The sequence below is a fragment of the Corylus avellana genome, chromosome ca6 (genome assembly GCF_901000735.1).
Source record: "Corylus avellana chromosome ca6, CavTom2PMs-1.0".
Lineage (NCBI taxonomy): Eukaryota > Viridiplantae > Streptophyta > Magnoliopsida > Fagales > Betulaceae > Corylus > Corylus avellana.
The window spans coordinates 3,874,084-3,892,411 of record NC_081546.1 but is presented as its reverse complement, the minus strand read 5'-3'; the positions used below and the strand labels follow the sequence as shown (position 1 = coordinate 3,892,411).

Below are 18,328 nucleotides of genomic sequence, written 5' to 3'. Positions count from 1 at the left end.
AGTTAATTACATTCGCTTTCTTAAATTTCAAACATATGATATAACAAGATTATTGTAAATCGTACTTTTAAGTGGGATTTAATGACTACAGGCTCTTAGAGTATGTTTGAGAAATAGAGCTTTTAAGTTAAAAAATGTTTTTTGGTAAAAGCTTTATTTTTAATCTTTTGTCAAAAGTGCGTTTTATGTTTGAAATTTTTGAACATTTAAAAGCACTTTCAATTTTTTTACTAAACGAATACTTTTTTTTGTTCAAATGGACTTTTTGAGCATATCCCCTCAAATGCACACCCAAATAAGCTCTTAACTTGTGACCAGCTAGCAAGCTTATTACACTTGCAAATGTGTTTATGGCGGAGACCTTGTCTCCTAATTTTTTTTTTTTTTTTAATTACTTAAAAAAAAAATTTATTAACAAACAATTTAAAAAACACTTTTTTCAGAAGTATTTTAGGATAAATAGTTATATTATAACAACTCATAGGTTAAATTAAACAAAAATATAATTTCACTAATTATTACTTAATAAAAGCAATATATATATTAAAAAAAAGAAAAAGAAAAAGAAGCGGGGTGCTTTGCTTAATTGTTATGCAAGCTTGCAAGCTGGTCTGGACAGGAAGTAAACATGAACAAATCTTTCATTTCTTCAGTAAAACAGCCCATGCTGTTCAATCAGCCCAAGCAAAACAATGCCAGCATATTATTGGGGGACTCTTTATTTGTCATTCTTAACCTCCAACAACCTCATATCAATGGAGAATTATCTCATTATTTCTGATATATTTGGTCTTTCTCAGCTCCTTTGACAATTGAACTGTCACCAAGATTGAGACGAATGCAAACTTTTGTGCTCACAAGATAGCGTATTGAGCCACACTATCCCCGATTCAACTTCAATTAGCAGCTTATTTTTTAACATATTTGTATTCCTTTTATTTTTTTGACATGTTTAAACAAGAGGAAAGAACGAGATTCGAAGTAGTTACCTTCGCTTTGTAAGGCGTGGTCTCTAACCGATTGAGATATCCTTAAAACATTTGTATTCATTTTAAATCTTTGCCTAGAAGTGGTAAAATCCCCATAATAGCATTTTTTTTTTTTTTTTTTTTTTTTGTGGGCTTTTTTTGACAGGCCGTGTACTCTTGTTTTGTTGTTAGTATTGGTTGAATTTCATATTTATAAAACTATATAATTATTATTATTTTTTTAAATCCAATGGAGGGCAAAATCGTCCAAGCGGAGCAAAAGTAACAAAACCCTAACAAGGAATGCGAAGTAGGCTGCCGCGTCACAGTATATAACATAAGAAGGAAGCCGAAAACCTAACCTCAGACCTCCCGCGCAGCTTCGCTTTCTGCCTCCGAATCCTCTCTCTCGCAGGCTCCGTCTCTGCAAGTTCAAAATGGTAAGAACTTAAAACTCAAATTTTTGCTCTGTTTTGTGGTTAATTTTGTATGTGCATGTGAGTGTGTGGATTTGGATTTGGATTTGGATGTGGATTTCTGATGTATCTGGTGGTGGGGGAAACCGCAGTCTCTGGTGGCCAATGAGGAGTTCCAGCACATTCTGCGTGTCCTCAATACGAACGTGGACGGAAAGCAGAAGATAATGTTCGCTCTTACCTCCATCAAAGGTATCGGCCGCCGCTTCGCCAACATCGTCTGCAAGAAGGCCGACGTAGACATGAACAAGAGGTTCCTCTCTCTCTCTCTCTCTCCCACTTCTGTCGGAAAATGGATTTAATTTAACATGTTTGTTTCTTGTGTGTTGCTTGGGGATTTTCGTTTCACTCGATGACTATGAGATTTGGGTTTTGGAGCTAGGAAGGTTTTAGCTAGTTGTTTAGAATTGTTAATGGAAATACTTATATGGTGTATCTATCTGTTCATGAAATGATGGTTTTATAACAATTTAAGGACTTGGATTGATATAATTTTATTGAAGGCGAAATTAGATGTCAAATAGCTCCTTTTGGATCATGAATTAGATGGGGCATTTCATTTATGGGATTTGTATCTTGTTGAATATCTGCTTGGTTGGTAATTTCTCTGTCTTCAACTTGTCGTGTGTCCAATGTGCGTTTATTCTAAGATAAACGTAGCTAATTCATACCTGTGTTGATTTGTTTGTTATAATGATGTTATTGTCAGAGCTGGTGAGCTAACTGCTGCTGAGCTGGACAATCTCATGACTATTGTTGCCAACCCTCGGCAGTTCAAAATCCCAGACTGGTTTTTGAATAGGAAGAAGGATTACAAGGACGGGAAGTACTCTCAGGTGGTGTCCAATGCATTGGACATGAAGTTGAGAGATGATTTGGAACGGTTGAAGAAGATTAGGTAACTATAACACTCTTTTGTATTCATACTTTTATATGGTAATATGAGGCATTTGCAGAGAATTCAAATTTATGGATACGGAAAAACAATTATCTTGTACATTTGACTTCTATTTTCTCTAGTTACACACCAGTGGTCCGCTTTTGGTCCTTACCACTTGCGGTCACACAATTTACTGAAAGGCTAGAAATAATGCAAGTTACAACTACAGCACCCAAGACACTCTCCAGCTAGGTCTCTTGTATTTGTGGATGAGTGTCTGCTTTCTCTTTAATGTTATTGTTAGGTAGTCAAGGTGAGCCCTGTGGAACTCATGGAGTTACTTCTCTACATATTGATCCTATTCTAAGCAAGTCTTTCTAAAAGCAAAGCAAATGCAACAAATTACGTGATTGATGTTTGGTATATTGCTGGAGAATAATTACCACCCTCAATATAATCAGAATTTGAGAGGTTAGCAACCATACGGCGTAGTGTGAGACATTCGTATTATGTGCAAAATAGTTGATCTCGGACTCTGAAGAACTATGGTAGTTGCTTTCTTGAAAGCATGTCATGAATATAGGTATAGTGATAAATATGGTTGCCAGTGCAGTTAGGTTCATTGAACAAATTTGTTTAATCACTTAAATATGATTATGGGCTGTTAGCAAAAAAGAAACCCATTTCTGGTACAGGAATTCAGTTTCTGTTGATAAAAGGTTGCAATTCAACTTTTACTAGGATTGAGCTGACGTTGAGACTCTTATGCAGGAACCATCGTGGTCTAAGGCACTACTGGGGTCTTCGTGTTCGTGGCCAGCACACCAAGACCACAGGCCGCAGGGGGAAGACCGTTGGTGTCTCTAAGAAGCGTTGAGCTTTTTTCTTTCTTTGTTTTAAACAATTAAATATATGGTTGGGCAAGCCAGGTTTTTTGTTATTTAACATGTTTGATTAGACATTATTAGAGTTTTTGTTCTGTGGTTGTGGTTGGATGTTTCACTATGGTTGGGTTTTGAACCTTGTAGCCCTATTAGTGTTCTCATTTGCTCAATTTTGGTTCTTCTATGGTTCTGTCTAATTTGGCTGTCAAAGTTGTCCCGGGAGTGAGAATACCTTTTTTTAAGTTTGGAATTTGCTTGTGGGTGTCATCCTCCTTTCTTCTCAAATTTACTCGGCGAAAACAAAAGCAATCTTCCAATTATACGGATGAATACCTCTCGTTAAAAGATAGACACGAGGGTTTGAGCATTTATCTTGGGAGTGAGAATATTGCTTTTGGGTTGGATTTCAGAGTATGCACATAAGTCTTATGTTTCTCTTACTCTTTCAGAAATACTTGGGAAAACAAAACTCAATCTTCGATGGATGATGGTTTACGATTGTTTAGCTTTGGAGACCAAAGTATGCTGTTTGTGGTAGACTTGAAAGTTCGTACTTGGCTCTTACAAGCGTCAAACCCGTTCTATTAGGTTTGGGTAATGAGTAATGCATTTTTATAGGAAGATGATGCATCACTTGAAAACTAATTTGTGAGGAAAAATATTTGGAAAGAATAGAATATCTTATTTCCATAACCACCCTAACCTGTAAACACCAAAATGATGTTGCAATTCGATTATGAATATGGTCCTCGTCTAGTTAGCTAGTCTATATGGAAAACTTTGGCAGACAAGTAATAATCAAGCATTGATGGGACCTTATTGAGTGCATATGAATCATCGGTAAAAGAAAAATAAAATAAATTTACTTTTATAACCTCTTCATCAACTTAAATACTCCCACTTTGTTACAAAAAAAAAAAATACTCCTACTTTGTGTTTTCAACTGGTAGGGCATGGTTGGTACGTATGAATAGACTTGGAAATCAAATAACTATTTTGTTAATTGATTTTGCCACCATTACTTGAAATAACTATTTTTAATAATTATTCATTTGAAAAAGGAGAGTAGGTATTCTCCAAAAATAGAATAAATGTAAAATAATATTTCAAAAAAATCATGTCATTTTCATTATGGACTCCATCCATAGGTGGTTGCACCACCTCCGGCCCATCCATATGGCTTGGTGTGATCACTCCTAATGCTTGATGCTACCCCCAACGTGCTATATAATGGCTGCGATCACTAGATCATTGCTCACCATCGGCTACCGTCTAGTCTAACCCATTGCTCGACTTTTTTAATCACTAACCACCACCACCGAGCCTAGCCCACCACCAGCCATCATCTAACCATTGGCAGCCATATCTAGCGGCCTTCCACCATCTCTAGCCACCGTCCACCCTAGCCGACCATTGACCACTGCTTGACCCAACCTCCTACTGGCCAACCCAAAGGTGGATGGAGGCTATAGACGGTGGAAGGTTACCAAGGACGATAGCGGAGGGTGGTTAAATACAGCAAAGGGCCATTGAGGACGATAAATTCAAAATGTTATCTAACATTTGACCTACTTTTGAAAAAAGCCGATCCGCAAGAGTTGAAAGTTAGGTGGGCAGGTTTTTGCAACCCTAATCAAAAGTATGAAAATTTTTACTTTGACAATTAAAAGATGTGATTAATTTTTTGAACCTTTAGCTTATATAAGCTTTGTTATAAAGAAAACATTGTTCTACTTCTAGTTGGATCAGTACGATCATATATATATATTAGATGAAGTCATTCATATATACAACTTATAGCAGTAGCTACTAGCCTTATTATAATGTAAATAAAGCTTAGTGTCACAAAAAAGACTGAATTACGGATGGGAATATTAATTCAAAAATTAATATCCAAAAAGGAATAAGCCGAATTATTCTAGGGTTGCTTTCTCCATATTAGCATAAAGGTTAACAGGCACGTCATTGATAAGCTACTTGAACAGCTTATTAATTTGTTGAAACTCAAGCTTGATCCTAAATTACTAAAGCTGAAATGGTTGAATTGGCTTTAAGGTTCTACTTTTGATGGGAATATTCAATAATGGTGGGTCAGAAGAAATAATATCGTCGGTAAACATGGTTTGGAAGTAAATAGCACAAAAAATATTGATTACTATAAAATATAATCATGAAAAAATATATATATATTTTTGTTTGTAACCTAAGCCTATCCAGAAATATCCATTCCCCTGAAGGGGGAAATTCAAAACAAGAAATGAAACCAGGAATTACAAAAAAGTTCGAAAATAATTAAAACCGATGGGTGGTTTTCTAATCTCAATTAATCAAATACCTTCCTGGAATTCTTTGTATGCTCAATTTTTCCTAAGGAACGCTTACTCTTTCTCATTAAGCTCACCGGATTCTGCTAAGCCGCTGTGTTTTTGTTGCCGGGTGGTAGGGAGTGAGTGGCTCCGACGCTCCTTTCCACCGGGCTTAGACGATGCGTTGCCGTACCAAATCATTCCAGCTACAGCTATGACCATTCCCAAAACTACATGCAGATTGAGACCTTCTTTCCCGAAGAAAAAGAATCCCATAATCAAAACAAGGATTGTCTTCATATGACCAATTACTTGGAAAGAGACAGCTGAAAATCTGCCAATGCATATAAACTGGCTGAGGTTTGTCCCCACGGCGATAGTGCACGAAAGAATTATAAATATCTGTTAAGACCAAGTTATAGGTGGAATTGTGAGTTATCATCCTATTCAAATAAGAATATGTAAGACAGAAGCAGAGTACAGTCACCCCTTTATGCATGTAAATAAAAGGGGTGTACGTAAGTCATGTGGACCAACACCACCAATTAAAAAGGCACATTTGTGGGTCATTTGGCATGAAATAATCGATCGAGAGATTGCTGCGAAAATAATGTTTGAAGTTCCATTTGCAGTCAAGAAACTTTTTCAAACAATTTGAGGAAATTATTAAATACTTTTTAATTGCATAAAACACTAATGTTTTGCCCATAATTAGGATAATTTAAAACTGTTGGTGCAATTTTCATATGCACATTATAAAGATAAAACAGCAATAACTTTGTATAAGAATCACAGAAGACAAAGCAAAAATTGCTGTTGTACTTACCAAAGACGTTGTATTATAGTCGTATGCGTAGACTCTTTTGTTTGTCAACCAATAATCTAGAAAGGGGCCTACTAACAGCAACGAAGAAGCTTGCACTGGAGCAGTATGTCCCAACAGGCTGAATGAGCTAAGTTGATACTTTCTTTGAAGAAAATGAACATACTGCATACATAGATTTTTTGACAAAGCAATAAGATAAGCCTTTCTAAACAATATAGACAGAATTTAGCAGCAGGAGGAGGGGGGAGAGAGAATTTTAGACAACTCTGTTTATGAGTTTAACAAAAGAGAGTTGCTACATAATTACAATTTAGAATGTTGAAAACATTCATCAAAGTACAATATCATGCAGATGCAGGTAAATACATACATGCACCAATGAAAACAATGTCAGTCTAAATATTGTGGATCCTATTACTTATCAAAAAAAATATTGTGGATCCTATTATATTTAACTATATACATGCAGAAATACAGATAATTGCAAGTGTACGTGTAGAGGAGTGGTCAACTTACATATTGTTGCAGAGAAGTGCTCCATACTGCAATAAAGGCTGCAATGAAGCCTTTGGCATTAACACTCACATCGGTCACAGTGCAAACACCAACACCCAGTAGAACAACTACTATGCTTAGCTTTGTGTCTCTAGAGTATTGAATTTTGTCCAACACAACTTCCAAAAGGCAGGAAACGGGAATCATACTCAACTTAGCAATCTGCATATAAAGTAGAGAATTTGTAACATTCAAAAGTCATTGGAATAGATCGCCAGAATGAAAACCTAAACTGAAATCATACACAATTACCTGATAGAATCCAACAGAGTTCCACATTAGACTAACATTACTTCCAACAATAGAGAAGTTAGCAAAGATAACAAATTTTAGAAGCTCTGAGAATGGTAGATGAGAGGGTTGGACATATCCCAGCCACCTTAGAACAAGCGTCATCAGAGTTGTCATTGCGAAATGCAAACCAGTTAATGTTGTCGCTGCAAACAATAGCAATGACTTAGAACTGTGAACAGAAGAACATTTTCTCCAAATTGTTACCAATGACAACAAAATCAATGTTTTATGAACTCAAAGGTCATTAAAGAAACATCATCACCATCAACAACAAACCACCACCACTGCCATCCAAGCCTTATCCAAACTATTTACGGGTCAACTACACTCCTACTGAACCACTGTCTAATGACTTATTTCTCTCTACTTCAAACCCATGCGCTCTTAATTCCTGTCTCAAATGTTAGCAACCCAAATCTTAAACTTCTGGTCTTTAGTAGAGCTCTTGTAATCAGTCTACCTAATATTCCTTAGACCATCAATTAATGGGATTATTAGAAGATTGTTCTCACACACAAGTCCCCTACAATCCCTTCACCTTCTACCAATCAATCAAATTCTTTGCAAAACCAAACCTAGTACGTGTACTAAGACAGCAGGAAGAAGATGAAAAGGGAAAGTCCTAACCTAATCCAACAAAAGTACACTATATCCATCATCTGAAAGTTTGTTGAAAGCATGGGATAAGATTCCCAAACTCCAATGCAACTACTTGCAGCAAACTATTTAAAGGATAAATAGAACAAACTTACCTACTAAAAATTAAATTAAGAAAAAAGATGAGAAAAAGAACTAACAAGAGAGAATTAAAACTTTAAAGTGCACAAAGGCAATGCTTAAAAAATTAATAGATAACCATGCAACCATATTCAAGCGTGCTGATGAATGTAAAGGGAAAAGGCAAATTAAATCAAGAGAAAAAAACTACTTTAAAAAAAAAAAAAAAAAAAGGACAGAAATTTACCAAAACTGAAGCCATATGTAGCCATCAAAGCTTTATTGACAATGATAATCCCAACAGAAGTGACAACATTGAACATCCATGCGGCTGCATCAACTCTAGCCTTGTCAGAAGGAGCCATTACCATGTATTTCCTACAATTGATCACTGTAAAGTCCTTATCCCTCAGCTTCCGTAATGAAATCCAGCCACATCCATATCAAGTCCAAGAGTTCCAATCACTTAGAAACAAAGTACTCTACAAAGATAAAATTGGAAAAAAGTAAGAAAATTCGCTGAATTGAAAAATAACCGAAAATTGAATAAAATTTTGAAATTTCAACAGCTATTGTGATTCCGGAATATTATCAGCATCACTACCGTATGAACATATTGAAAATCATTATCTGGTCATCCAAAAGCTTGAAAAATTAACTCTGCTTTGTTTAATCATAGACTGTTGACTTCAGTGCAAACACGTCCAATTTTTAAATCAGTCTACAAAACAAAACTTCATTTCCTAAAGCTCATTTCAGAAGGATCACAGAGCAATAGAACTTATAGTATTACACAGATCCATAACAAAAACTTCTCATCAATCAGAATCAGATCCTAAAGGATTCAGATCAATCGCGCAAAATTCACACTTAATCTTAGTGAAAGCAAACAATTCGAAAAATCAGATCCAGATTTAGACACAAAATCACAATTGGATCCAAAAATCTTCACTGTTGGAGCCAATTCAGCGACCACAAAACAGATCTACGATAAAAGAAAAGAGTACAAATATGATCGCAGCACATAATGAACCGTAATTGTCCGGTTTCGAAACGTACCGGCGAAACGAGAGCGAGCGAGGTGGCACTGTGAGTGAGAGCTTTCAGAGGCGAAAGTGGAAGTGGTGCCACGCTGATTGTGGTGCATTCAGTTACAGGAGAGTTGGAGGGAGCTTGGGAGTCTGGAAGTTCTTTTGCTCTTCGTCTTGGGCTTCTTTTTTTTGGCTCTTCCTTCTTGAATTTCGTTGCTGTTTTTTCTAGTTTGAGAGAGCGCAATTCCGTTAGGCAATGAGGAACTCGTGCTCGTGGAGATGTGTTGCCGCCAGCCAATCAAAGGTTAGATTACTTATACTAGATTTATATAGGGCTAAATACGTCATCTACCACTTCTTTGTACATCTACCCCGTCACAATTGTCAATTAACTATCTTTAACTGCTATTTCTTGGAAAAAAACATATACGAATACTTTCCGTTAGGTCCCCGCCTTAAATAATCTCGATCACCTGCATAAATATATTCGTTTAAAAAACGTAAATTGACAGAAGTATCCTCCAATAAAAAACTACAAAATTTAAAACTAAAAGAAAACTTAAACTTAAAAATCAAAAAACCAAAACAAAAACAAAACAAAAAGAGCGGTGGTCATCGACAACTACTAGGGTGGCCACCCCATGCACTTGAGCCACCCCCTAGGGGGTTGATCGACTACCTCCAATCACATGGGGGTGGTTGATCCACTTCGGAGTAGATTGACTACCTTCGAAACACATGGGGTGGTTAAGCCATTCCTTGGGTTGGTTCAGTTACCACTTAAGATCCAAGTGTTGGAGTGGTATTTTCTCCAACCCCTTCAAATACTAATCGTTAGCAAAAAAAAAAAAAAAAACTATATGTTAGTCAAAATCGTTAAAATGGACGAAATATTGATCATGAGCCATGCCCATGTGTTTTTTAGATGTGAAATGATCAAAATACCTTGAGTTTAGAAACTAAATTTACTTAAATACCTCTAAAGTAGTATTTCGTGGGAGCAATGTGTAAATGAGTTATAGTTGAAGAAGGTTAAAGGAAATTAATCCTAAAAAATGTACATTTCCTAACAAGTAGAGGATGATACAATTAAGGTAAAATTGTTACATTGGTTCTTGTAGTTTGGGTTGGTGCTAATTGGCCGACCACCTATATGACTATGTGGGTAGTTCAACCATCTCATAATCGGCTAGAACGGTGGCACCCGGCACTAGCTCAAACCTTTTTCAAAAAAAAAATAATTTTTAGGGTAAATTTGTTAGTTTAATGATTATGTTGGAAATAATTGTTAAAATTTGTACGAAGTGAGTTATTTGTTACACTAATATACCATATGAAATTATTTATCATTTTTGAAACGCCATGAAATTATTTGTGACAACCTCAAACCACGAAAACTAATTTAAAAATTTTTTGTATAATTAGTCGTGTGTGTTTATAAGCGATGATTAGGCAAGAAAGGGATGGACATCAATGAAAATAATATATAGTGATAGATATTTTCTTTTGTTTGGTAGTTTCTTAAGTATCAATTATGAAAATTGTATATTTTTCTTAAAGGGGTATTTGAATGAAGGAATTTTTTTTTTTTTTTTGGTAAGATGTGGTAATCGAATTATATAGGAAAACAAAAATTTATCTTTAATAATCGAATTACCACATCTTATCAAAAAAAAAAAAAAAATCGAATTACCCCAAGAAGCCATTAAAAATGCCCAAACAAGGCACTCCTATCCTTGCTTACAAAGTGTCCGAAGTACTCCCTATACTAACAAAATGGTAAAGTTACCCTTGATGAGACATGAAAAATGTCTTGAGTACCCATGATTGAACCACCATTTATTTATGGATCATCATGGTGACTATATGGAATATCGAATGGTTCGAGTGGATTGTTCCTGATTTTCATGGGAAGCTAGACCCCTATGCTTTTCAAGACTGGATTACCTCATTCTGAAAGGACTAGAAACTTAAAACTAACCCTTTTCAGAAGTGCACAATAATGCAGCAAATTCAAACGAGGATTATGCAGCAATTTAAAAAAAAAAATCAATCTGCACAAATAATCAATACAAAGATTTTGTTGACAAAATAGAAATCTTTTGAATACATTAAAAGTAAAACCATACCGAAATAGTCAAACGCAGAAAATCACATACACAGTAAAAATATGATAAAACTAAGACAATCTATATGTAGTCAAGCTCCTGCTTGCCTTCCTATCTTCCCAATAGGCTCCAACTCCTCATTTACCAATTTTTCACACATAATTCGCTTACCTACCCACCAGTAGGCTTCAAATGGTTGAAGAATGTGTAATGGATGTGGTTTGATTTTCAACGCTCAATAAAAATAAAAAATAAAAAAAATAAAAAATTGATTTTCTCAAAACAACCTTTACTGGCACGACAATGGTGAAGCAAAGTACCCTCTCAAGGGGGGTTTAAGATGGTTTCTTGATATGTTACTTCACCTTAGAGGAGCATCCTTAAGTATTTATAGAATATAGAGAACACCCAAAAATTTATCCAACCCAAGCAGAAATCCTGTGCAGCATAAGAATGGTGTGAAGTGCGTGCACATGATCGGAACATGATCATCTCCAGTTCATTTCAGTTAGTTATACTTTAGAGGCATTTTTGTCTTTTTACTTTTTGAAAGAACAAAAATACTCATTTAATATAATTAACTAGATATTCCCCAGAGGATCCTAATTCCACATGGTCACTAGGGTTTCATTGCTAACTTCCAGTGCTAGCTCATCAGTGTCATCACGGCTAGGGGAGGGTCATGGTAATGGAACTATCTGAAAGTCTTTTGTAGCCATCAGCGTCAGCAAGACCATACGGTGTTTTTGGTAACGAAGCTCTCTAGAGATCCACTGGAACTAGCTACGTCAGCACAACTAGCTAATGATCTAGGTGACGAAGCTCTCTGAAAGTCCCTGAAACATTTTGCGTCAACATGTCAACATGACGAATTAGGTGATAGTACTCTGTGGAAGCCCTTGGAACACCTAACGTTAGCATGTCAAGGTGACACCTTTAGTGAGAGCGCTTCTCGGGTTGATCCTTAAAGTCTTCATTCGTAAAGTCCGTAAGCATGATGTGGTGATAGTGTAGGCGACATCCACAAAACTTAAACATGAAGATTGAAGATGGCATGAACTTTTAGAAGGGTCCCAACTATTGATCTATGTAATCAGGGTGCGTCCTTACTTTTCGATAAAGAGTGGCTTTAAACAAATATTTTTCACACTTGAGTGGAGCATAATGGCAAGGCATTGAACCTCATCATCGATAATGTAAGCGAAATGAATGTGATATCGCAAGAGGTAGTTCATAAATTAAAATTTCCTCTAAAAATCAAGATGTTTCATTTCATTTTCCTTGGGTAAACATTACCATGAGTCGGCATGGTGCGATGTGATGTAATTCCTATGAAGATTTGTCACGTTTTGTTGGGAAGGCCTTGGTTGTATGATCGTAGGGTGAAATACTTGCATCCTTATGAATGTCGTGTACTTGCATCGCTTTTTTCACCGTGTAAAGGGGCCTTGGTTTCGGTGGGTTTCTGTCTTTGCTCGGTCTGGTGGTTTCTTTTCTCTGGTTTCACTAGAACTGTTGTGGATTTCTTTGCTTTGATTTTGCTAGATTTGTCGCGGGTTTCTAGGAGGGGCTCTCACAATGGCTGCATGTTATGAAGAAAAAGATGACCCATCTTGATCAAGTAATTCTATTTGTCACCTTATGCTATCACTCTAATTTTATGTGGTGTGGTCTCTATAATATTAGTGTATTTAGATTAATGTTTTAGTTTTGAAAACTACGCCGCATGAGACTTGAGAGTGATAAGGAGTGACAAATAGAATTACTCGTCTTGATCAAAACACATGTTAAAAGGAGAGGTACAACGGACCAACAGTGGTTAAAAGGTCACATGCATGGTATGTGATGTACTCATGTTATAATTTAACAGAAAATCCTATTGTACGATATTGGGTTTTAAAAAAAATTGATTACTATAAAATATAATCATGAAAAAAAAATAAAATTGTAGGTAACCTAAACCTATCCAGAAATATCCATTCCCCTGAAGGGGGAAAATTCAAAACAAGAAATAAAACTAGGAATTACAAAAAAGTTGGAAAATAATTAAAACCGATGGGTGGTTTTCTAATCTCAATTGATCAAATACCTTCCTGGAATCCTTTGTATGCTCAATTTTTCCTAAGGAACACTTACACTTTCCCGTCAAGCTCACCGGATTCTGATAAGCCGCTGTGTTTTTGTTGCCGGGCGGTTGGGAGTGAGTGGCTCCGACGCTCCTTTCCACCGGGCTTAGACGATGCGTTGCCGTACCAAATCATTCCAACTACAGCTATGACCATTCCCAAAACCACATGCAGATTGAGACCTTCCTTCCCAAAGAAAAAGAACCCCAAAATCAAAACAAGGATTGTCTTCATATGACCAAGTACTTGGAAAGAGACAGCTGTAAATCTGCCGATGCATATAAACTGGCTGAGGTTCGTCCCCACGGCGATGGTGCACGAAAGAATTATAAATATCTGTTAAGACCAAGTTATAGGTGGAATTGTGAGTTATCATCCTATTAAAATCAGAATATGTAAGAAGCAAAGTACAGTCACCCCTTTATGCATGTAAATAAAAGGGGTGTACATATAGAAACAGCTGCAAAAAATTACAGAAAAGGATCACTTAAAATAAAAATAACTACACAGTAAAACATATATTAAAAGCAATTTTGTGCGTCATTCTGGCATGAAATAATCGATCCAGAGATTGCTGCGAAAACAATGTTTGAAGTTCCATTTGCAGTCAAGAAACTTTTTAAAACAATTTGAGGAAATTATTAAATACTTTTTAATTGCATAAAAACAACTGACGGCATATGCCCACACTAATGTTTTGCCCATAATAGGATAATTTAAAACTGTTAGTGCAATTTTCATATACACATTATAAAGATAAAATAACAATAACTTTGTATAATAATCACAGACGACAAAGAAAAAATTGCTGTTGTACTTACCAAAGACGTTGTATTATAGTCGTAAGCGTAGACTCTTTTGTTTGTCAACCAATAATCTAGAAAGGGGCCTACTAACAGCAACGAAGAAGCTTGCGCTGGAGCAGTATGTCCCAACAGGTTGAATGAGCTAAGTTGATACTTTCTTTGAAGAAAATGAACATACTGCATACATAGATTTTTTGACAAAGCAATAAGATAAGCCTTTCTAAACAATATAGACAGAATTTAGCAGGAGGAGGAGGGGGGAGAGAGAATTTTAGACAACTCTGTTTATGAGTTTAACAAACGAAAGTTACTACATAATAACAATTTAGAATGTTGAAAACATTCTTCAAATTACGATATCACGCAGATGCAGGTAAATACATACATGCACCAATGAACACAATGTCTGTATCCTATTATATGTAACTATATACATGCAGAAATACAGATAATTGCAAGTGTATGTGTAGAGGAATGGTCATCTTACATATTGTTGCAGAGAAGTGCTCCATACTGCAATAAAGGCTGCAATGAAGCCTTTGGCATTAACACTCACATCGGTCACAGTGCAAACACCAACACCCAATAGAACAACTACTATGCTTAGCTTTGTGTCTCTAGAGTATCGAATTTTGTCCAACACAACTTCCAAAAGGCAGGAAACGGGAATCATACTCAACTTAGCAATCTGCATATAAGGTAGAGAATACGTAACATTAAAAATCATTGGAATATATCACCCGAATGAAAACCTAAACCAAAATCATACACAATTACCTGATAGAATCCAACAGAGTTCCACATTAGACTAACATTCATTCCAACAATAGAGAAGTTAGCAAAGATAACAAATTTTAGAAGCTCTGGGAATGGTAGATGAGAGGGTTGGACATATCCCAGCCACCTTAGAACAAGCGTCATCAGAGTTGTCATTGCAAAATGCAAACCAGTTAATGTTGTAGCTGCAAAAGATAGCAAGTACTTAGAACTGTGAACAGACGAACGGATGACCAGCATCCTTATAGCTATGAAATTTTCTCAAAATTGTTACCAATGACAACAAAATCACTGTTTTATTAACTCAAAGGTCATTAAAGAAAATATCATCACCATCAACAACCAACCACCACCGCCATCCAAGCCTTATCCAAACTATTTACGGGTCAACTACACTCCTATAGATCCACTGTCTAATGGCTTATTTCTCTATACTTCTCTATACATCAAACCCATATGCTCTTACTTCCTGCCTCAACTGTTAGCAACCCAAATCTTAAACAAAATCTGGTCTTCACTAGAGTTCTAATAATCACTCTACTTAATATTCCTTAGACCATCAATTAAGTGATTATTAGAAGATTGTTCTCACACACAAGTCCCCTTCAATCCCTTCAACTTCTACCACTCAATCAAATTCTTTGCAAAACCAAACCTACTACGTGTACTAAATCATTAACTTTTTGTTTTTTGTTTGGTAAGTCACACATACACCAAGTGGGTCTTGACCTTACCCTCCACACCATTCTCAAGAGGGGAGGAAGTATCATTTGAGCCAAAACTCATTGGCCCATCATGCTTCTTACCCATGACTGATCATATTGTTTCCTCATTAGTTTGATTTGAGTAAATTGTTCACATAGCACTCAGAAACCATATATCCATTTCAAGCATTTCCAACATGCTCTGACTAATTTTTAGATATTAGGACAAAAGCATTTCTATACAAAACATCTAATCATCAATCCCTCATCCAAGCCTATATCCTTAAGCCTTTGTCACTTACAACTAACATGAAATAAGACTAATCTTTCATTGAGCTGATGCCAATAATTTGTCATGATGAGAGGGGAAAAAAAGGTTGAAGAAAAGCATGGAAATACTGTACCACAAATTACTTAAAATTAAAACTAATTAACAAACTAGTCATTCCAGACTGCAAGGAAATGCAGAATCCAGACACACAACAAAAGATATCCATAGCTTGAAAAAGAAAAAAAAAACAAATTAATTCCAATATCTGACTTGGAGCTTCCACTGACATAGGACTTATACATTAAAAAACAAAATTAAAAGAGGGAATCTAATTCAGCAAGGCAGGGGGGAGGCTGAAGAAATAAGTTAATGAAGTTTCGTCTAAAGATTGATGTCCACGTCAATAGGTAATGAAACTAGAGAAATTCAGTTAAAATATAAGCAGTGAATGTGATACCCAATAAAATTAAAACTGTCTCAAAAAAATTTTCCACAAGCAGACCTCTGGCTATTTAGGTTCTCTCTGGTAAATATAACAATAAAGAGCAACAACTTTTGGACACAAGGACAATAAATAAAATGAGGAAAGGGGGATTATTTGAAGGTCCCAGCAAGCAGGGTCCTCACGGTATAAGATGGAGTCAGTCCAGACATTAGAAACTTAAGGGAGAGCAAAACCAATAAAGACAACTTAGAAAAAAATAGGTAAAGGGACTCATACCAAAAAATCTGAAAGTAATACAAAAATAACGACGATCACTGACCAAAATTATTATAGGAAACTGTTGGTAATAGGAACAGCGAAAAAGAAAGCAGGAAGAACATGATGAAAAGGGAAAAATCCTAACCTAATCCAACAGAAGTACACGATATCCATCATCTGAAAGTTAGTTGAAAGCATGTTATAAGATTCCCAAACTCCAATGCATCTACTTGCAGCAAACTATTTAAAGGATAAATAGAACAACCTTACCTACCAAAAATTAAATTAAATTAAAATAAAAAAAAAAAACTAGCAAGAGAGAATTAAAACGTTAAAGTGCACAAAGGCATTGCTTAAAAAAATTAACAGATAACCATGCAACCATATTCAAGCGTGCTGATGAATGTAACGGGAAAAGGTAAATTAAATCAAGAGAAAAAAACTACTTTAAAAAAAAAAAAGAGGACAGAAATTTACCAAAACTGAAGCCATATGTAGCCATCAAAGCTTTATTGACAATGATAATCCCAACAGAAGTGACAACATTGAACATCCATGCGGCTGCATCAACTGCAGCCTTCTCATCAGCCTTGCTAGAAGGAGCCATTACCATGTACTTCTTACAATTGACCACTGCAAAGTCCTTATCCCTCAGCTAGTCAGCTTCCATAATGAAATCCATCCACATCCATATCAAGTCCAAGAGTTCCACTCACTTAGAAACAAAGTACTCTACAAAGATAAAATTGGAAAAATCCGGAATATTATCAGCATCACTACCGTATGAACATATTGAAAATCATTATCTGGTCATCCAAAAGCTTGAAAAATTAACTTTGCTTTGTTTAATCATAGACTGTTGACTTCAGCGCAAACACGTCCAATTTTTAAATCAGTCTACAAAAAAAAACTTCATTTCCTAAAGCTCATTTCAGAAGGATCACAGAGCAATAGAACTTATAGCACTACACAGATCCATAACAAAAACTTCTCATCAATCAGAATCAGATCCTAAAGGATTCAGATCAATCGCGCAAAATCCACACTTAATCTTAGCGAAAGCAAACAATTCGGAAAATCAGATCCAGATTTAGACACAAACTCACGTTTGGATCCAAAAATCTTCAGTATTGGAGCCAATTCAGCGACCACAAAACAGATCTACGATAAAAGAAAAGAGTACAAATATAACGCAGCACATAATGAACCGCAATTGTCTGGTTTCGAAACGTACCGGCGAAACGAGAGCGAGCGAGGTGGCGCCGTGAGTGAGAGCTTTCAGAGGCGAAAGTGAAAGTGGTGTCACGCTGATTGTGGTGCAGTCAGTTACAGGAGAGTTGGGAGTCTGGAAGTTCTTTTGCTCTTCGTCCTTGGGCTTCCTTTTTCTTTTCTTTTTTTTGGCTCTTCTGGAATTTCGTTGCTGTTTTTTCTAGTTTCACAGCGATTCTGTTAGGCAATGAAGAGCTCGTGCTCTTGGAGATGTACTGCCGCCAGCCAATCAAAGGTTAGATTACTTGTACTAGATTTATATATGGTTAAATACGTCATCTATCAATAATTATTTGTACATCTACCACGTCACAATTGTCAATTAACTATCTTTAACTGCTATTTCTTGGGAAAAAAAAAACATAACTTCCGTTAGGCCACATCCTTAAATACTCTCGATCACCTGCATGAATATATGCGTTTTAAAAAACGTAAAATGGCATAAATATCCTCAAATAAAAAAACAAAATTCCAAATTTAAAACTAAAAGAAAACTTCAAAACTTAAAATAGAAAAAAAGCAAAAGAGTGGTAGTATCGAACTACCCTAGTTGGATTGGTGGACATGACATCCCATGTAATTGAGCCGCCTTAGGGTCGATCGACTACCTCCAAAATCACAGTTGCG

General features: G+C 36.0%; 3 protein-coding genes across 3 annotated transcripts; 1 reads left to right on the top strand and 2 right to left on the bottom strand.

The window, feature by feature from the left end:
- The first annotated feature begins 1,296 nt into the window (after positions 1-1,296).
- LOC132185904 (small ribosomal subunit protein uS13z/uS13y/uS13x) lies at positions 1,297-3,405 on the top strand. The gene is made up of 4 exons (XM_059599717.1): positions 1,297-1,408; positions 1,537-1,697; positions 2,154-2,342; positions 3,096-3,405. The coding sequence occupies exons 1-4, from the start codon at positions 1,406-1,408 to the stop codon at positions 3,199-3,201; spliced, it is 459 nt and encodes a 152-aa protein (XP_059455700.1). The 5' UTR covers positions 1,297-1,405; the 3' UTR covers positions 3,202-3,405.
- Positions 3,406-5,351: 1,946 nt separating this feature from the next.
- On the bottom strand, positions 5,352-9,220 carry LOC132184303 (UDP-rhamnose/UDP-galactose transporter 6-like). The gene is made up of 6 exons (XM_059597882.1): positions 8,966-9,220; positions 8,154-8,388; positions 7,148-7,332; positions 6,857-7,057; positions 6,341-6,502; positions 5,352-5,916 (listed from the first exon to the last, which is right to left on the bottom strand). The coding sequence occupies exons 2-6, from the start codon at positions 8,275-8,277 to the stop codon at positions 5,587-5,589; spliced, it is 1,002 nt and encodes a 333-aa protein (XP_059453865.1). The 5' UTR covers positions 8,278-8,388; positions 8,966-9,220; the 3' UTR covers positions 5,352-5,586.
- A 3,714-nt stretch (positions 9,221-12,934) lies between these two features.
- Positions 12,935-17,916, bottom strand: LOC132184089 (UDP-rhamnose/UDP-galactose transporter 6). Its single transcript, XM_059597579.1, has 6 exons — positions 17,667-17,916; positions 16,910-17,164; positions 14,755-14,939; positions 14,465-14,665; positions 13,993-14,154; positions 12,935-13,507 (listed from the first exon to the last, which is right to left on the bottom strand). The coding sequence occupies exons 2-6, from the start codon at positions 17,043-17,045 to the stop codon at positions 13,178-13,180; spliced, it is 1,014 nt and encodes a 337-aa protein (XP_059453562.1). The 5' UTR covers positions 17,046-17,164; positions 17,667-17,916; the 3' UTR covers positions 12,935-13,177.
- Positions 17,917-18,328: the final 412 nt, after the last annotated feature.